At 39.7% G+C, this 21,153-nt stretch overlaps 1 protein-coding gene across 7 annotated transcripts in view; it reads right to left on the bottom strand.

Annotated features, from left to right (window-relative positions):
• Positions 1 to 16,947, bottom strand: part of LOC139925406 (voltage-dependent L-type calcium channel subunit beta-4-like) — a 37,080-nt gene extending 20,133 nt beyond the window's left edge. For 4 of the 7 annotated variants that reach the window (XM_071916760.2, XM_071916761.2, XM_071916763.2 and 1 more), the window contains exons 1-2: positions 16,885 to 16,947; positions 8,427 to 8,510 (exon numbers count right to left, since the gene is read on the bottom strand). In XM_071916760.2, coding sequence (XP_071772861.1) covers positions 8,427 to 8,510; positions 16,885 to 16,947 — 147 coding nt within the window. Of the gene's footprint in view, positions 1 to 3,695; positions 3,741 to 8,426; positions 8,511 to 16,884 lie in introns of those variants that run through there. The other 3 variants (XM_071916764.2, XM_071916765.2, XM_071916767.2) reach the window with 1 other exon arrangement.
• Between the last annotated feature and the right edge of the window lie 4,206 nt (positions 16,948 to 21,153).

Here is a 21,153-nt window from a genome sequence, read left to right as displayed (position 1 = left end):
AAAATAATATATTTCTGCACTGACATAGTAAGAAATGAGAAGTGTGTGATTTGAGCATCTTGTCACATTCCGTATTTTCTAGTTACATGATATTCAACTCATTCTTTATAACATTCTTTATTATCATCTCATTATTATCTCATCCCTTATTCAAATGTCTTTTTACCATATTACATCCATTTTCACCGTATTACAACCCTTACTCTTTTGTCACATCTTCTTATGGTTTACTTAACTTTTAACTTTTAGCTATAACTTTTCAGAATTTTTAAGGACCCTCGGATGCCCTAGAATGAAGCTAGCAGTTAGCAACTGAAATGACAGGTTACTAACATTTGACAAGTACCTACAAACCCTATTAGCTAAGAGGTTCTTCTAAACTTAATGCTAAGGTAAGGGCAGGTAGTGAAATGAGAGAATCTCACATTCTCATACCGTCAGAGTGTCCTTGACCAGGGCCTTTAACCCCCTGTTGTTCCAGTGGTCAGTGGCCACCAGGAGGAACCTGTGGTTGTGTGTGTCTAACGTTGTGCGAAGCAGGGTGTTGTAACACTAGATAAGGGTGCATTCACACCAAGTGGTTTATTTGAACTCTGGAGTGTTTACTCCTTTAGTTTGGTTCATTTGACCAGGTGAGAACAATGCCATTCGAACTTGGGTGGCACCAAATAAGCGCAGTGAGACCCCAGAAAATGCGAGCCTCGGAACTGTGTTGCGGTTTGTTAGGAGTAGGAATGACAATGTAATCTGAACCAACTACAAGAAACGACCCCAAAACGCAAGGTGTAAGGAGACGGATGTTGACATCTGATACCCAGCAGTACCTCGTGTTTGGAAATCCTAGCATAATAAAATGAAGCAAGGGCAAATTCCAATCTGGACTGATGCTCATATTCAGCTATTTTTTCATGTGTTCTTAACTGGTATGAACACCAGAGAAGATAAATTACAGTAAAAAGCACAGACAAGTCAATCATGCTTTGCTAAAGTTACAGGGACTGGAATCGAATTGTTTTGATTCCACCCTTCTACAGGGTGAAGCAAGGCTCCATTATGTGATTGCTATCATCAATGATTGTCAATGTTTCAACCTCTGTGTCGAAAAATAAGCTTTTTATCGTTAAACACATACGTTTCCATGACACCTACTACAATACCCATAAGCCTCGCCAACTCCCAACCAATCACATGATCAGAACAGCTCTCTCGCTCGTTCCACGGCTGTTTGAAAGAAATTTTATTTTACCTTATAAGTCTGATCCATCGTTCTTTTAAAGTCGAGATGAAATGAAAAATGCCTTTTTAACCCTTTTAGATCACATCCCCGGTGATATTGTGCACCTATATACCAATATATGCCAAAAAAAATACAAAAAATCAATTTCTTTGTATTCTTATATCAAAATTCAATCATGTTTTCTTCCTGTAAAACAAAATATGCCATGTGCTTACGTAAGCATGCCCATAACCAATTTCAACCAATAATATCATGACATCCACCCATTAGCTAGCTAGCAACAGCATGGTACTTCGGTGTGTCTTCGGGTGTTATGACACGCCCACTTTTCAACGTTCAAATCAAATTCCTCCCAACGTTATGTCCCACCTGTCTTTCCTGTTTCACTCAGAAATACGTCACGATACGGAAGTTAGATACTCTCGAAATGCCGTTTCATCTCGACTTTAAGCATTCACTCTTGGGGAATCTGTAAAATGCTGTACAACTGTGGACACCAGAGTGGTGGTTACAATCCAGCACAAAGCCATTTTTATCAAGGAGAGCCGCCCGGTCAATCAAAAACAGCAGTGTAGCATAAAGCACTATGGGAATTGTAGTCCCTCACTGAGCTAAGGCTTACGTACACACTCTTGTACCAATAACCTTTTTTTTTTCTTTCTTAAATTTCAAAATGCAAATCCAATTATGTTATCCATTACTCTTGCACTGTAAATTCTCTGATCGATCGAATGAGTGAACCATCTAGAACCCAGCGATTGTGAAATCTGGGTGCTACAAATGAATGGCCAAAACGCTTCCGGAATCTTGATGACGCACACTAGCATAGATGGGAACATTGAAAAACAAGAAATAAAAGTAAAAAAGGTTAGCTGCACACCTGTGACTCAGATGCAAAAATATGTAATTTATTGAGAAGTTACTAATGTAATGTATGACTTGTAAACCTTTCATAAAGTTACATATTTTTTGCATCAAGCCTACATCTTTGCCAGTTTATCCTGCCACACAATGAGGATGTCAGTAAGCAACGTTTGCTAGGACATGACTGGACAAAGTGTTTCTTTCTGCTGTGTTTATCTAAACGTCCAGCCGCTAATGATCATTCAATTAAGGAAGACCATTCATTTCAAGAATACACACCAGCTAGTCATCATAGCTAAGCACTTTTTTTTACACAAGCAAGCAATAGAAAGGCCTTACTTCAGCACACTGCTCAATTGGATTGTGTGCACCCAATCACTAAAATGAGGGTTGCTTGTTTTAAGAAAACAAGCATATTAAGTATATTGTGCCTTTTAAGGTTTTTCAAGAATGACCAAAAGTTTTAGAATAACAGAGTAAACAGATACATCACTCTAACAGGAAAAAGAAAATCTTAAATATTTCTGCTGGACTAGTCCTATGTTGTTGAGCTACACTCTCAAATATGTAATTTTGAACACAACAGATTCTAGACACTAGCTTATTCCAATTATCCTGGTAATGTATGATTTCTAAGCATTTGTTTTATTTTTATACACCAAGTATTTTTCACAATATCTCTTTCTCTCCATCTCTATACATCCTTTATTGTGATCTAAGCATTCCTACAGTCCAACAATAAGAAGGCAATATAAACATCATCTCATGTTGAATTTTGTGTGGTAGCTGGGTGCGTTGAGGGTATACTGTAGTTTCTGAGCTATTATCCAACGGAGTAGCTTCAGCATGTGACTCATCTACATCAGAATCCACTTAATGACATCATGATGCATGTTTCTCCCTGCCTCAGCAGAACATATATACCATGCCGTTGCGGGGAAGGGAAAAAAATGGTCAGTTGCACCTTTAACAAAGGCGATAACGTGATGAACGAGGATTTATCCTGCCATGCCAGTCCTGGAAAAGCAGCGAAATGGGCCTCGGGGGAGGAATGGGGAATTAACATCTTTCCCTCGCTCTCTCACAAAATAATGGCTAGGTCCATCTCTGAGAGCTACAGTGTGTGATGAACGCTAAATGGCTCCTCCTGGCCCTGGTGCTTTGCCGCCAGCCATTCGCACAGGCTTGTAGCCAGATTGCAGCCAAATTCGGCGTCTATTGGGATACCATTGACACATATACATACAGAACCACACACCACACACACACATATATATAGAATGGTGTGAATGTCACACATCAGCTGCCATCTCCCTAATGTGTGCACCCCCCAACCTACCCCAACCCCCCACCACCACCACCCACCCACCCACCCAACCCCCCTCCAGCTGAGCAGAGCCCACGATCACGCTACGCTGTACCGTTGGCTAACCCATCAAAGGCCTCTTATGTGTGTGTGTGTGTGTGTGTGTCTGTGTGTGTGTGTGTGCACCACAGCTGAGCCATTTCCATCAATAAACACACACACACATACACACACAGATGGCACACACATACACCAAGGGAACTCTAAAGCAGAATCACACACACTTACCGCCTCCGAGTCTTCAAATCCATGCAGGTACAAATTGTCATACATGGAGGTTTGCTATTCCAACGAGCACCTCTAGAAGAATGAAGGAGGAAAAAAAAATGAGCGCGGAGGTGGAGGCGGAGGAGGAGGAGGAGGAGGAGAAGGAGGGGGGAGCCACCACAGAAGAAAAAAAAAAAGGATGGATGGGGGGATGACGACAATCCCCTCTCTCCACGGCAAAGAAGAAGAAGAGAAAAAAAAATATCTCCCCTCCCGATGGATCAGGCCTGGTCCTCCGCTCGATGGATGCTGCTTCTCCCTGAGCCCAGAGTGCTGCTGGCTGGCTTACATTATAGGATGGAGAGGCTCTCCCTGGAGGTAGCCCGATCCTGGCATTTCATTTCATCAGCCGTCTCCACGCACACACGCGTGCATGCACACACATATACATATACACAGCGAGCGGCGGCAGCAGCAGCAGCAGTAGCGGCAGCACAGCAGAGGATCCTTCCTCAATATCCAAGTCTGATGACAGAGCCAATGTGCAAGTAGCTGATTGGCTGGCCGGCCGTCCACTCAGCTTGGGTGAGCGCTCTCCTTGATTTGGGGGCGGGGGTGGGGGATGTTGGGGAGGAGGGTGTGTGTGTGTGTGTGTGTGTGTGTGTGTGTGTGTTTGGGGGGGGTCGAGGAGGACAAGGAGGGAGGGGAGCAGCATCCTCCATCTCCCCGTGTCTGTATCTAGCTCTCTGTTGCCTCTCTTCCTTACTCTATCTCTGCCTATTTATTCTCCAGAGAGTGGGTGAAAAAATATATAAAATCTGGTTCTGAAATAATACAAAGAGGTCTGATGGATTTAGATATTTGCCCTGTGAATTTAGAACAAAGGTAGTTTCTTTCATTATCCTCACTGACATATCTCCACTTCTAAGATAAAGATTCAGAAATGACAGGTATTGCGTAAAGTGCTGTACTCTAACGTGATGTACAGTTTATCGTCACAAAATCAGACACGGCAGCGTTTTAGTAGACTAGGTCTGAGTCATAAAGCGTGTTCCCTAGAGTGCTCATGTGGCATGATTTTGGCAGTGATTTCCTAAGGGACCATTTAGGGAATACATTTCTAATTATCCAGAACGAAACATCCATTCATGTTTTAGAGCTAGGGGTGTGTGGCTCAATGGACACTTTGGTCGGCCTTTGTTTAATGCTCTAGCCTGCATTCCCATAATATGTGTGGCTAAATTCCATGCACATGCACTGTTCGAGGATTCCAGCTAGTATAATTGCCACATCTGGACAAAATATGTATTTAGAAATATTATTCAATTATCATGATTTTGTTTTCAACTATGACTCAGGATACGAATAATGTTCATGATGTTTTGCAAATACATTTAGTTTAATTAAAAGTTTAATTGAATTAGTTAAATTTTATTAATTCCTCATAATACTGGACCCTGACTGGCTGACAACAGCAGCTCCTCTAATTCAAATGAGGTAAACCAGTTGAGTGGAGGCTTTCCAGTTGAAATGCTACAAACTGGCCTGATCCCATCAGGAGTCCAATTGTAATGTGTTTACTAGCGTTAGTCTGAATCTGCCTGTAAAAAAGGGTGGATTACAATAACTTTAAATTTAACCACTCAAATAAAATAAAATCTAAATGTCTCCATTAAACATCTTTTTTTTATTTTATTTTTTTTTATTGGTGAAATAGCATTACAAACAAAAAGAGTGACATAGAAGATAAACAAGACAGACATAATGGACAGACATACAGACAATAACATAAAGCAGTTATGATGATGTATGTGATGATATGATAAGAGTCCGGGGGCGGAGATTACAGGTTGGCATGTGAAGCAAGGAGTGTGGCATGTGTGGTGGAGAGAGAGAAAAAGAGGTAATGTTGATGTTATAGTGAAAATAAATATATGATGTAACAGCAATATCATTATAATAACAATAATAAAATAATATGATAATAATATAATATTACTATCACTATCATCATTATATACAATACAATATAATATAATATAATAATGACCATTAATAATTAATTAAACATCTTTGATTATATATGTATATAAATAGAGGAAAATATGAATTCCTATAATATAGGACCTTTAAAAAAATCTACACTTGATTTGCAATAAGTAAGATTTCTACTGCCCTATGGCACAAAATGACCATAATATTTTAATATATATAGTCCTGTTTATAAGACAGCAATCCATGAACATTCAATTGGTATATGATGCAGATAGGCGCATAACAAGTTTCAATGCAACAAACACTTAAATTGGAGAGTGATTTGTCAGTGAGTTGAGTATAAATCAGTCGTCGTTAAGAAACTCATATTTTGATATAAAAAATTATTTTTGACATAAAAAATACTTGATGTATTAAGCAAAGATGAAGTATAGCCCAAATCCCTTCAAATTTTGCACCAAAAATGACCATAATATATCCGTGGGAGTTTCATCGGGGTGTTGATCAATACCAACGACTCAACGATTACTTGTCCAGGTGCTGAGATTTCTGGCTTTCAAAACTCACTCCCTGGCTCACACTCCGTTTTGGAACAAAAACTCCCCACCCACTGGAGTTTCAAGATGCTCCCGATATGAGCAAGTGTCCAACACATCTCAGCTCTGAAAACTACAAAGCCTCAAGCCAAAAAAGCAAGACAAAGCAGTATTATTATTGCAGTATTTAGCATGGTGATATATTACCTCTTCACTACACGTTTCTGTTGGATCCCTGCTCTAATTAGCTAGCTTAAGCCTCGCTATTGTGAAAATCTGACTATATCATATAAAAATATATGATATATTATAATATAAAAAACAAATGGGTCTGGGCATAAATGTGACAGGAAGGTCAGAGGTTCTAATGCCAGAAACAACCATACGAAACCATATGTGAGCCAATGGCTGGAGAGTAGCTGGCATTACATCTATATTGCCCTCCATTGCTGAAGGGCCCTTTGGTACCACAGGGGGGCTGCAAAGAGCATCTATATAGATGCAAAGAACAAGCACAAATACAGGAACACCAATTTGCCAAGGGCCAACAGAAAAATGTTTAGTCCATGCTACATATATACCAGCACTAGCTCTGTTCTGCTCTGTTTGCATAAAGTATGCAAAAATAAACAAATGCAGCGTTGAATGAATGCCATCCTAAAATCTGTTAGTGACAGAGTTGAAGGCTCACTGGGAATAGAGTGTACTGTGGCGGACTCTATGGACATTATTCACCATAATCTGTGGTTTGGGTATGTTAACACACGCAGTTATATTGTGTGCTTCTCAGGGTTAAGGAGACACGGTCCCTTTAAGAAAGTCTGGTTTTCTGAGTGACATCAGCTCTACGTAGTGTTGTTGTGTTTTTGGGCGGCAGGATGTAAATTGTCTTGCTCTGTTGGTTTTCAAATAAATGACACACGAGTTGGTGTAGTCAACGAGAGAAGTTGTCCGTCTCCACATTCCTGCTACTTCTACATTACCACCTTTTTAGAATCTTCATGACCTAAATTCATAGTACGTAAGTGTTACCAAACTGATGTCAATGATGATATATGAGGATAGGGACTTTAAAAAGCATATATTAATGCTTACAATATGTGATTTTTTTGTGTGCATCATCCTGTTTATTTACATCACTGGAGACAGATATGATATTCATTTTTGTATTGACCCAAAATGATTGGCTGTGAGACCATTACACATTATGTTAATTACCAATTACATAAAATAAATCACTTAATGAATCATTTGATTTGAGGTAACATTTCCATTAAATCATAAGTGTGAGTGATTCTAAAAAAAAAAGTGACACCTCCTCTCACAAAATGATTGATAGCAAAATATATATTTTTTAATTCTAATACTGTTGTAGTCCTTGCTTGAAAAAAATTACACTTCTGGATCCTCAACACCTTCATCCTTTTTTTGTTGTTGCTGTTTGTTTGTTTTCCCCAAAATGGATTTATAGCATATTGGAGACAAAGTGTTTATACTTATATAGAAGCAAAGTATTCATGTAATATACTCATAAACGCATATTCATCAGTGGGGAAAGTAATAGTTTTCATTTTTTTAAATGCACAGTTTATCCAGGTTGCCCAAAATGTATTTTTTACCTTTAGCTAGAAAGCTGCTTCACCCCCGCTTCACATTCAGTCACACACATTCACACGGGGAGCTGCCCAGTACAATCAATATATACAGTCAATGTATTCGCTCATTTTGTGAAGCAAATATAACATACAGCTAATTACAAATAGGTTTCCGCTTCAACATATAACACTCCCACACACTCCCCCACTGAAGCAATCTGCCAAACTGGGAAACACTGCATTCTATCAGGGTTCCACCATGGCCCTGATGTATAGTAAAATTCCATGACTTCTTCATGACTTTCCATCACTCAGTCAGAGTACTTCCATGACCTATAATGTTCCTATTCCTACCTATATGTTCTTTCTTTCTCATTTGTTAATGTTGTTTATCTAAAAGTGGTGAACAGTCTGGTTTCCACTCCAGTTGGACTGAAAACCATCTGATGCAATGAATGTGTGACTCAAGTTGGAAAATACAATCTGCTATATTCCTTTAAAGTGACCCGTTGTAAAATTCCCTGATATTCCCTGACTTCCCCAGAAAATGTATAAAAATTCCCTGATTGAATCACTCTATTCTATGTGCTCCTTCACATCCCGTGCCTTTCTTTCCAGTGCAGTACCTGTCGGAGGATGAAGCTGGTGGAGGTGGTGCTGCCATCAGACCTCTTGAGACGGCTCCTCCTGGAATAAGTCCCCCGGTTCACCTGTATGGGAAAACCACATGTCAACCAACAGAAACACATAGAAACACAACACACAACTGAAATATATAAAGCCAATACACAAAAAACACCTATGTGGAATACTGAACTGATAGGCCAAAGGCAAATTCAAGACCAGGGTTATTATGATTTGGGATTTTTCTTTTGTATCATTTTTATATAGTTTTTTGTTTATTTTTTTTGTTTCAATTTCAGTTTAGTTCATTCAATTATTTATTTTTTTTCTGTTTTAATGTTTTAGTTTAGTTTATATTTAGTTACCGTTCTAGTATTATTTGTGTTATTATTTGTGTTCTGTATTTTATACAGTATATGTTGGCAACAGGTATTGTGTAATTCAAAACAATAAATCATAAATTCTATTTAGAAATTTAGTTACATAAATTTTGGAACCACTTGGTTTCATTGTGCACAAATGAAATGCACTAGCAGACTCAACAGCAATCTAAATTCAGACCATTTAGCTGAAAGCCTTAAATGAATTAATCAAAAACAGGACAGAGAACAACAATCCACAAAATGCAGACAAAGACACAAAAGAATGTGTGTAATAGTGACAGAGAGAACAAGAGGGATGAGTGTGTATATTTTGTCTAATTACTATTCCAAGAAGTTTGTCTATACCAAAATCTGACAAAGAAAAACATGTAAAAAAGGACACTAACAAGAAGACTTCAAATGGACACAACAGTCTATAAAATTTACAGATGGGCATTGGGCACATATACATGTAAATAGTCTGCACAGTCCAATGCAAAGTTATGTGCAAATTGTCTCAACAGTCCACAAAATAAAGAGATGTACACAACTCAAAACATTTCACATTTTATTTTATATTTCATTTTTGTTTTACAAGTAGACAAGATAGTTTTAGTTCTTTTTATTTTTTTTATACAAAGTTTCATTTTTATTTTTTTATGAAATGTTTTTTTTAACTCCTAGTCTTTGTCTTAGTTTTAGTTTATGATAACCTTGGTTAATTTAAGACATGCCTGTTTACCTCCTGGCTGCTGTAAATTGCCTCCAGTAGTTCTAACTGGGTTATGGGGATCAACTCAATTTCAAGTTAAGAAGTACCCTGATCCCTGAGGCTGACAAAGTGTGTTGATTCAATGACATCAAAAAACTGAGGCTCAGATTCAACAGAGGTTTGCACAGAGAAGAGTGCGCGATACAAAATGACCAAATCAGAATGCCATGCTACAGTGTACAGTCTACAAAACCAAAGCCCTTAATTGTATCCCTGATTTGCCTTTATTTCTCATTACATAAACACTAATTATCCATTAAAAATAGCATAGCTTTAAAAAAGCAAGGTTAGTATCATGGGTTTTTAAGGGATTTATTCATGGGTTGGTTCGTGGAGACACTAGAAATGAAGGGCTTTTTTTATGCCTTTTATGCATGGTTTACAGGGTTATTAATGAGTTATTAATGGAAAGTTCCTGTCTCCCTGAATTTTACATTGAATTAGAAAGTAAGGAGTCAAACATTAAGGGGTGTTTAAGGAGGTTTTTTGATGGGGTCTCCTCCATTAATAACAAGGGAATTTTGCATGAATTAAGGGATGAATTAATGTAAATGTAAGGGTATTTTAAGGGATTACTGGTTCGTAGAGGGACAGCAAGGAAAAAGTTTGAGAACAGGCAAACACCAAAGACTGTATATACCCGAGACATTCAAATGTTATTGTCTCAAAAAGTTACCAGCCAGTGTGGTGGGTGAGCCTTATTGATGATTTATCTGCCAGGTGCTTGGCAGGTGGGAATGTGAGATCCTGGCCATTTGTATGCAGGTTTTAATTCTAGCCAAATCAGCTGGCGTAGCGATTGGTTAGAATTAAAACTAACCTAACTAACTAACCTCCATTTGTATGCAGGTTTTAATTCTAACCAATCACTACGCCAGCTGATTTGGCTAACTAACACGCCTTCAACCAAAGAGGAACTAATCAGTGAAATTAGTTGCTATTGTGTTTGGTTGGAATGTAAACCTTCATATGGATGGCTATGGATGGAAAATGGTCGAAAACCACTGGTCTAAATGCTGTTTCAGAGGCTTTTCCACTCAATAATTAAATTCTGGGGTAGGCGCTAATTTGGATTTTTTTTGGTGTAAAATGGTCAGATTTAAAGATATTTAATATCATCACAAAATACTGGCTATCAGCAACGTCAATCCAAAAATAATTTTATCAGCTTTAAAAACCCAGATAGGTCGAAACCTACTATAGTCTAAACTCACCTAAACTAAGTTTACTCACCTTTGTATTTCTCAAATATAAGTTCTCACTGTAGTCATAATTGCTGCATATTCTGACCTAGATGTGTTGAACAGCTGTCTTCTGCAAACTACAAATTTCAGCAAATCGAAACAACTCAAAGTTTGCATAATTCAAATAATTGAACCAAAGTTGGTCAATATTTTATATTTTTTTAAACTGAAAAATAACCAAAATGTTGATTATTTGTTAAGCACTAGGACCATGAAAAAATCACCTTGGTTTCAAAAACAGATATCTGATGATGTAACCTTAAATATCTTTAGGCAACCACTTGGCCACTGATTGATTGATTGAGTTTATTCACCAATTCCATTCAAAGATCGAGAGGGACTCTGCGGATCAAATAGAGTTTGGTAACTTATTCCACCACTGAGGAACCACAGAAGAGAAGAGTCTGGATAGAGACTTAGGACCTTGTTGTGGTGGCAGCACCAGGCGCAGCTCATTGGCAGAGCATAGTGAGCGAGAAGGAGTGTAGACCTGAATGAGGGAGTTCAGGTAGGTGGGAGCCGTTCTGGTTGCTGCTTTGTAGGCGAGCATCAAGGACTTGAACTTGATGCGGGCAGCAACTGGGAGCCAGTGGAGGGATATGAACAGCGGAGTGACATGTGCTGTTTTGGGCTGGTTGAAGACCAGACGCGCTGCCGCGTTCTGGATCATCTGCAGAGGTTTGAGCGTACATGCCAGGAGCCCTGCCAGTAAGGAGTTGCAGTAGTCAAGGCGTGATATTACAAGAGCCTGTACTAGGAGTTGTGCTGCATGTTCAGACAGGTAGGGTCTGATCTTCCTGATGTTGTACAGGGCAAATCGACATGACCGAGCAACAGAAACCACATGATCCTTAAAGGTTAGTTGGTCATTAATCATGACAACCAAGTTTCGGGCAGACTTTGTGGGAATGAGCTGAGCTGATTCGAGCTGGATACTGATCTGTTGTTGTACAGAGGGACTGGCTGGGATGACAAGGAGCTCATTGATAGGTTAAGCTGAAGGTGGCGTTCCTTCATCCATGCCGAGATATCGGCATGGCGATATCCGTGCCGAGACTGTGGGGTCTTCTGGCGGGAACGATAGGAGGAGCTGGGTGTTGTCAGCATATGAATGGTATGAGAAGCCATGTGAGCAGATGACTGCACCAAGTGAGGTGATGTATATTGAAAAGAGAAGGGGTCCAAGCACTGTGGACAAGCAGTGCAATTTTAGACACTTGCCCCCTCCAAGACACTCTAAAAGATCTCCCTGAGAGGTAGGACTCAAACCAGCAGAGAGCAAATCCTGAAAAGTGTGGAGAGGAGGATTTGGTGGTTAACCGTGTCAAAGGCAGCCGATAGGTCTAGCAACATTAGAACTGAAGACTGACCAGCAGCTCTATGATGATCGCAGTGCTTCCACTACAGACAAGAGTGCAGTCTCGGTAGAGTGTCCGCACTTGAAGCCAGACTGGTTACATTGTGTTGTTACACCATTGTAATTACTTTATGTATTAGGGAGATTTTCATCAAGTACCTACACAGTAATAATGTGTACTTACAATACTTTTCCAACGAGCACATCAGGCAGGCTGAAAAGAGAGTATAGAAAGGCAGAACGCAGGTGGAAAAAGACCAAATTACAAGTCCACCATGTGCAGTTGAAGGAGCTTCTAACCTCCTTAAGTTTAAGGAGGTTATAAGGTTATATATTATCAAAATATATGGCTCTTGCATCTTTGATTTTTTGGTTTACCAAAAAATCAAAGTTGCATGAGCCATATATTTTGCTGTTCTGATATATTTAATATCCCAGGTTCTTGTTTAACACCATTGATTGGCTAGTAAAAAGTGTACCTCATCTCCCCTGTGACTGTCATCCAGTCCACTAGATATAATACCACTAGATTCTTAATGGAGGTCTCCTCTCTGTGTCCCAGAATATTTTAAGTTTTAATTTTTTTTTAATTTTTAATTTTTATTTTTAAGTTAGCTACTGTCCAGCCCCTGCTAAAGAAACCAGGCCTTGACCCAACCTTGCCTCAAAATGATAGGTTTATCTCAGAACTACCTTTCATTTCAGAAATTATTGAAAAGATGGTTTCTAAACAACTCCTTTACTTGAGAGAAATAAATTCCAATCTGGATTTTGCAAACAGCACAGCACTGAGGCAGCTCTTGTTAGAGTCTCAAATTATATTCCAATGTGTGCCCACCAGCACAAATGTTCTTACAAATGTTCTCTATCTTTGCGCCACTTTTGACACTATCGATCACACCATCTTGGTTGATAGAGTCCGACAATGGGTTGGGTTGTCTGGGTGTGTGCTGACTGGTTCTCATCCTATTTGTCAAATAGGAAGTTCACTGTATCACTTGGAAATTATACATTCTCGTCTGCCCCAATCAAGTGCGGTGTGGTGTGCCCCAGGGGTCAATCCTTGGACCCATTCTGTTCTCTGTCTATATGCTACCCCTGGGATACAAAATCCACTAGTTTAGCTGTATCTTTTATCACTGCTTGCTGAAGCCCAATGACACTGGTGATCTAATGACTCTAGACAAATGTCTGACCGCAATAAAAGACTGGATGGCGCACAATTTTCTCCAACTAAACTCTGATAAAACTGAGGTCCTTGTTTTTAGCCTGCATCCTATGTCTGACAAAATTAGGCAGTGCCTTGGTCTGCTGGCACCCAATAGAACAGGCCAGGCAGTAAGAAACCTGGGTGTAACTTTCAGCCCACTTTTTAAGTTTGAACAGTATATAAAATCGCTTAGGCCCCGTGTCCACCAAAGACCTGTGAAAAAAAGCGCTGGCGCTGTTCTCTCATTATTTCCTATGGAAAAGCTGTGCTTTCAGCACCTACGACCCAAAACAGGTACCTCACCTCTTTTAACGCTGAGCGCCGTGAGCACTGGAGCCTGTTCTCGAGTTGAAACTATTTCAACTTTTCTGAAGCGCACCGCTCGCCAATGTCACTTCAGAGTTCTACCAACCAATAAGGATGAAGCAGGGGCGGGACCAAGAGCCAGCATCCTGCCGTTTTGTAGCTAATGTTAGCTAGGCTAACGTTTAGCATAGCAACCACACGAGGAGACGTGTTCTCAGCTCCCTGCTCCAGCGCTCACCTGATGCAGCCAAAGCACTCAGCACCAGCGCTTCAAGCGCTCAACAGGTCGGTTGGCGGACACAGCCCCTAAGTCTTGTTTTTTTCCAGCTAAGAAATATTACCAAAATTCGCTGTCTTTTCAAGATTTAGATAAAGTTATCCATGCCTTTGTTTCATGCTGCCTTAACTACTGTAACACCTTGTGTACTTGCCTCAGCCAAACGGTTGAACGGTTAGTACAGAATTCTGCTGCGAGACTTCTGACAAAGACTGCTCGACGGTCTCACATTTCCCCTCGCCTCCCTACATTGGCTTCCGGTTAGATTTAGGATCAATTTCAAATTTCTTCTCATCACCTAGAGGGCTTTTTACATGGTCAGGCTCCACTATACATTTCTGAACTACTGACTCCTCATACACCAATTAGATCACTTAGATCTGCAACCCATAAACTCCTTGTTATCCCATGGACTAATTTTAAATCCAGAGGTGTCCGTGCTTTTTCTATTGTGCTCCAAAGCTGTGGAACTGCCTGCCCCTTGAAGTCAGGTCAGCAAATTCTATTGATTGTTTTAAACGTTTCCTTAAAACCCATTTTTATTCTTTGGCTTTTTATTGATATTTGTCTGTACTGCTCATTTTGTCTTTGAGGTTTGTTTTTATCTTTGTGGTTTGCTTTTCTTGGTTTGTTTCCTACTTTTTAACTCTGGTTTTGAAAGGTGCTATATAAATAATATAGGCCTAAGTAAGTAGCTTTACTTACATACGATTACGGTTAATACACAGGTTAATTCACTAGAATAAGGCCATTGTAAAGTGTGCATATTACGCAATCCAATTGGGTATTTTCAAGAAAATAAGATATTAATAATTCTATTTTGAAAATATGATTGTTTGCCTAATGATGATAACAGACTGCAGTTCATACTTTACTCACCTTCTTATCTGCCACTAGCTTATGAACTTGCTTTCTGTCATTCATAATTCTTTGCTCTTTATTACTGACTAATATATTATTCACAAATTTTTATGTAATCTTGTTTTTATGCAGTCTTTGTAAACTCTGTTTTTAAAAAGTATACATGCAAAAAGATTATTATGATTAGAATCATTACTACTTCACTGTTTCCCATGGTGTTCATTTATTGAAGCCCTCACCCAGGACAACCAGTTTATCCCGAATACACCCTTAACTGGAGCATGAGCTAATATCCAGTATACCCTATGCATGTAAACAAACTTTCTTATGGCAAGTTTCACTTTACTTGAACAGTTTGTTTACATGGTCATTTCCTCTCATATTTAAGGAGATTTACTCTGAGACTGTCAACATTACAAGCCTCTAGTGGTATGGAGTGCAAGGAAGAACGCCTCAGCATCCAGACGACAGATGCGACAGATTATCCTGTGTTCTTCAAACATTTCTATATAAAGAAACTGGTAAACATGAGTCACACAGAACAAGACAGGGGTAAGGACAAGTATGGGAGGAGGGTTGGGGAGGTGAAATGTTTCTTGAAAAGATGGGTTTTTATTTCACGCCATACATAAGGATTCCTATGGGGCTGGAACTGATATCTACGTGAAGAATAAAATTCTGGGGGAAGCATTTAATACTTGGAATTGTTTGGCATGAAAATGGTCAAATTTAAAGATATATAATATTGGCACAAAACATTGGCTATTGACAGCTTGACTCCAAAATTATGGGCCTTCAAAACTCATATAATATAGCCATGGTACCTATAACCTGAACATGTAGAAATGTAAGAGTGTCAAATTAGTTTATACTTGCCAAATGTATACATCCTGTAAGGGTTATGATTTTTTTATGATTTTATTACGTTTCTTTCTGTCTGTATTGCTTTCTTACTTTACTTTCTTTCTTCCTCTTTATTTCTTATTCAGTGAGAGTCTTCAGAAACGTCCAAATATAGCAGCAGTGTTAATCTCCAGGGAGCTAAGTTAATTATCTGCCAGTGATTTGCCCCATTTCTGTTCAAATCTCCAGAGTTAGTGACAATGTCACCGTTAAAAAGTCAGAACCTACTTCCCCAAATTTATCAAACAGGGTCATTAATCTGGGTCACCATCTAGCTTTTCCTTTTTTGCTATATTAAAGTTGCACCATGCTCTGTGTTATCATAGGGCTGTAAAAGAGCACTTGGCCGAAACACCTGCAAACCGTCCGTTTAAAAAAAAGAATAGTTTAGCTCAGTATCTAAAAAGTTAAAGGCATTTCACATCAATAGCCACCAAGGACGAGTAGGAAGGATACTGTGGACTACAGTACACCTAGGCTACGACAGTAAAACACATAGCCATAATCAAATACACTTTATTTAGTGCTATTCGCTGGTTAAATATCATGCTGCCACCAGTGCAGTTTCGTTCCCAAAACAATTAAACTGAAGATAAATAACTTACCGGCTCTCTATGTATTTGAGCCTATAACCTGTGGAAGAGGTCTAGCCCCGATACGTTCCCTTCTCTGTTGGCCAAACCGTATTCAAAAATCTGGCAATTAAATGAGGCCTTGCTTATGGGCAAACATACACACCTCGCTGAACAAGACTTAAGACCTTACACAAGTCGTTAGGCTATTCTGGTATGTTCAGCATATAACTGGTCCACCAAGCAGCATTTTATTTCAATAAAATTTCAACTTTTAGAACTGATTCACACTGCTCGCTACCACCCGCCACTGCGTCGTTTTGGAGGAAGAAGATTGTGGGAATACCATGTTAACCACTTCAAATAGTTCACATTTTATTGAAATAAGTGCTACATGATATATTTGGATGTGTGCCGAATACAAGAGCGGAACCTAGTGATCCGTTCATGATCTTAAATTATGTTCTAGCACGTATGCACTTCTGTCGATAAGCAATGAAACTTTAAATTGCAAGGTTTTTGAATGTAGTTTGGCGTGACATTTAGTATATACGAGAGCGAACAGAGAATATATCTGGGCTAGAAAAATGACCTACCTGAAATATGGGCGCTTGGATGCCCTCGCCAATTTTGTTCCGTATGTAGATGTGCCGGGACATTTCGGCCAGGACATCGGTCCAGAGGGCTGGCTGCTCCGGTCCAGCCCAGCGGAGGGGTGGTGGGTTCCGGACTGCCTGCTCCAGCTTCACGCGCCTCCCGCTACACTACAGAACATGAGTGGTCTCGAGCCGCTGCGTTCTTCTGAGCTCTCCACCTCGCACCAGGTGCTCCGCTGCCTGCTGCGCGCGCTGGGCGGTTCTTCCTGCAAACTACTGCTGCTGCTGCTCGCGCCACTCAGAAACAGATGGGCCTGAATGACGAACAGAACTATTTTAGGCACGAGGAGGAATCGTTGGCAGGAAAAAAGTTAAAAATTTTAGGCACAAGAAGTAGCTATGTAGGCACAAACTAGTAACAAGAAGAAAGAAATATTTTAGTCACAAACTATATAGGCATGAGAAGAAGGAGCTATTTTAGGAACAAACAATTTTAGGCATAAGAAAAACTAGGCTGTTTTAGGAACAAGCAATTGTAGGAAGTAGAACCTAGTAGAAGGAACTATTTTAGGCACAAACAATTTTATCAGAAGAAAAATAACTAGGCAGGAGAAGAATTAGCTATTTTAGCCATGAGAAGGAACTACTTTCGGCATGAAAGTGCCTATTTTAGGCACTAAGTTTTTAGGGAAGGTTCTACCTGTAAGAGCCTCTTTCTATGGGTTCCCGTTTCTAAATCCAGACCTCCAGGTTATATTTAAGAACAGTTTTGATGTATCTGTACTTTAGTCGAGCATTTTATTGTGTACTTTGTGTCTGTGTATTGTGAGTTGGACTATAGTTTTGAAGCCACAATAGAGGACTTTTGTATTTACCAGACCTACCTTGAAATGCCTGTGGAACACACTGGGTTTGACTAAATAATCAAGGAATAAGAAGGAAAAGTCAGATACATTATAGCCATGCAAATGAGAGTTAATTGGACACAAACTCTAAATAATATTGTAATAAATATTGTAATGTCATGTATATAGTATTATGATTTGTTATTTTGTCGTAATGCAATGATAGTCATTGCAACTTCTTACTGAGAAGTTGCTGGCATTACATGTTCATTGGATACTGAATTATACTGAAGGAACTGAATTATATTTATAGAGGAGATCATGCATATAAAGAGCGTGATCATGAAAGTCAACCAATCAGAAAACAATGTTCTCGAATTACATCCCTCCCTTATTTCAAAATTAAGATAAACTTAAATGCCTTGCTTCAAACGTGGCTGTACAAGTCTTCATGAAGCATTCTGCCTCTGCATTTGTTATCTTTCTGAGTGGCTGAAATCTGAATTGTTGTCCATTGAATGGGGGTGCATTGTCTGTACCACAACAGCTGGAATTCTAAACAAAGAAAAGATCTGATCCAGTTTGGGAATTACAGTAGTATAGTAGTAGTAGGAGTAGCAGTACTTTATTAATCCCACTCTAGGACATTTCTTTTATCACAGAAACATCACAAGCAATGCAAGACACAGTACCAAATACAAACAGGGCATACAAAACCAAACAGCACATACAGTAGGCTACATACAGGACACATAACCATCCATGTCTATACTATGCAGACAGGTCAGGCAAAAATCCATTGTGATCATTCCACAGTTTCAGCACACTCAAAACAAATGACAATTTGAACCTTTCTGTAGCGACTCAGCCAATGATCAACCATAAGTCAGGGTCAGCTAGCTGCTGCTCCATCCATCTTCTGTCACAGGTGTATTACACAGTCCAAACAGCATGATCCGGAACTGCCACAGCCCTTTTCCTGTTGTGAAGGCTGTTTGGACCTGTCTTCTGGTGCAGTCGCCCCCTGCCAGTACCCTGACTGAAGGGTCAGTGACGAGAACCATTTGGACCCCACCACCAGGTCAAGGGACTCATCAGATCGTGGAACTAGCAGACTTCTGCTGCATACACCTGCATACACCTCCAATGTCCTGTTCCTGCAGTAATGCCTGGCTGCCTTGTGCAATCAACGCAAGGCAGCCAGGCATTACTGCAGGAACAGTCTGGCTAAAGTGCCTGGAGATAGCGATTGCTACGGCCTGAGGGTCATGACGTTTTTCCAGTAGCGCTCACTGCGCATCACCTTCCAGTGATGTGGCTAACTACACTGCTCTCTCTGTGGGGAACCATTTGTTGGCTGCTGCTACTAGCTCACATTTGGCTCTGAAGGCTTCCCAGGACATTTGGCTTTGACGGTTTCCCAACTTCAGTTTTTACATGGTGAGCTCTAGTACTTCCTGTTTCAGTATCTGTGCCTGTACCATCCCCAAGTCTGATAGATTCCACACTGGCAAAGGTGTTTGCATCCCTTTGGGGTGCCCCCCTAACATGAGCATCCATGCTAACGCCTACCCTCGCCTGTGCTTGTGTCCCAAACATGGCAAACCCACCTGATATGTAATCCATCCAACCAGTCCACAACACTCCATTCATCTGCCCCCTTGTGAAAGAGGGTACAGCCTTTCTGCATCCTCTTCATTGAGAGCCCTCATTAATTTCATTAGTTTCGTTTCACTACTCCTCTCCAGTTTGAGTTTTACATTGGGACAAATTGTATTTAGAACCCCCAGTTACCTCACTTCCTGCAGGCAAGTCTAAAGTACTGCCCCTACATGCTACCACAGGTGTGTATGGTGGGGTAGGAAGACTTATCTCGTCCTGATTGCTGGTGGCCTTTTTCTTTACATCCATACTCTGCTAGCTAACTTGTATACCCAGAGAACAAAGTGTGGGTTTTCTATCCGCCTTCTGACACCAGTGAAGCATTGCAGGTTCTCTGTTGTTTTAGTTAGCCCCAAGAGTAAATGATGAATGACGCAAGGATTCTAACTTAATGCCAGATGGCGCTTTATTATTGCAACTTCAAGGCAGTGAGGACTTATTCCACAAAATTAGAAAAACCATGGTTCCCATTGCTAGTACCGGATTCAACAGTCCCCTTCTCTTTACTTAGCATGTGCCAAAAAACATTTTAGGTGCCACATTCACAGCAATATCCTGTTTCATCAAGAACTGCATCACATTAAGGAAGCAAGATTCTCTCAAAATGCGGTTTCATTGTGACATTGTAAAGTTGGGTGCGCCCGGCATATAAATTACACATCTATCTGACAAACATTTTCACATATGCAGTTGAAAACAAAAAAGCTTTGAATGAAAAAAGTCAAATGAATTCAATGAATTTTTGAAGGGTTGCATAATATTGTAAGCTACTGCATGATCTTCTGGATATCATTAATAAGCATTGTGGCATTTTACTAATCTGTTCAATTTAAATTTACTTTTGGGCTGTGGTCAATTTCCCACTGCAATGCAGTAGCCTACATTTCATAGGCTACACCAGTTGTTCATTTGGACTTGGCCTACAGTATGTATTAGCCACTGGGTTTATTTGTTTGTATTCATAAATGCAGAATGATACTGATTCCATGAATGTCCATGTTTTTCATGCATATTTTAAAGGGTCTTTGTGTAGTTTCTGGTTCAATGCTGATCTCTATTGTTCAGCGATATCATTACAACAACAAATCAAGGCTTGGCCCCTCCTCCACCCTCCTCAAGCACATGCCTGTTGCTTCCAATTAAAAATTACAATGATTTTTGATATTCCTGTTAAAAGTAAGGTTAAAGACGAGATGAAATGAAAAATGCCTTTTTAACCCTTTTAGATCACATCCCCGGTCATACTGTGCACCTATTTAACAATATATGCCAAAAAAAATACCAAAAATCAATTTCATTGTATTCTTATATCAAAATTCAATCATGTTTTCTTCCTGTAAAACAAAATATGCCGTGTGCTTACGTAAGCATGCCCGTAACTAATTTCAACCAATAATATCATGACATCCACCCATCAATCAATCTTCAACTTTTAGCGCACAGAGCTAAGAGGCTAAGATTCATTAGTTAGCTAGCTAGCAACAGCATGGTACTTCGGTGTGTCTTTGGGTGTTATGACACGCCCACTTTTCAACGTTCAAATCAAATTCCTCCCAACGTTATGTCCCGCCTGTCTTTCCTGTTTCACTCGGAAATACGTCACGATACGGAAGTTAGATACTCTCGAAATGCCGTTTCATCTCGACTTTAAAGGTCCCATATTGTGTCTCTTTGATTATAAAGGAGTTGGATGTGCTATCTAAACATCATGAAAGTATCAAAACGCATGGTGGCCAACTAAATCCACACAATCCATATTAGA

This window comes from Centroberyx gerrardi, chromosome 21 (genome assembly GCF_048128805.1).
Source record: "Centroberyx gerrardi isolate f3 chromosome 21, fCenGer3.hap1.cur.20231027, whole genome shotgun sequence".
Lineage (NCBI taxonomy): Eukaryota > Metazoa > Chordata > Actinopteri > Beryciformes > Berycidae > Centroberyx > Centroberyx gerrardi.
The sequence above is the reverse complement of the archived record's forward strand: the minus strand, read 5'-3'. Positions and strand labels throughout refer to the sequence as shown.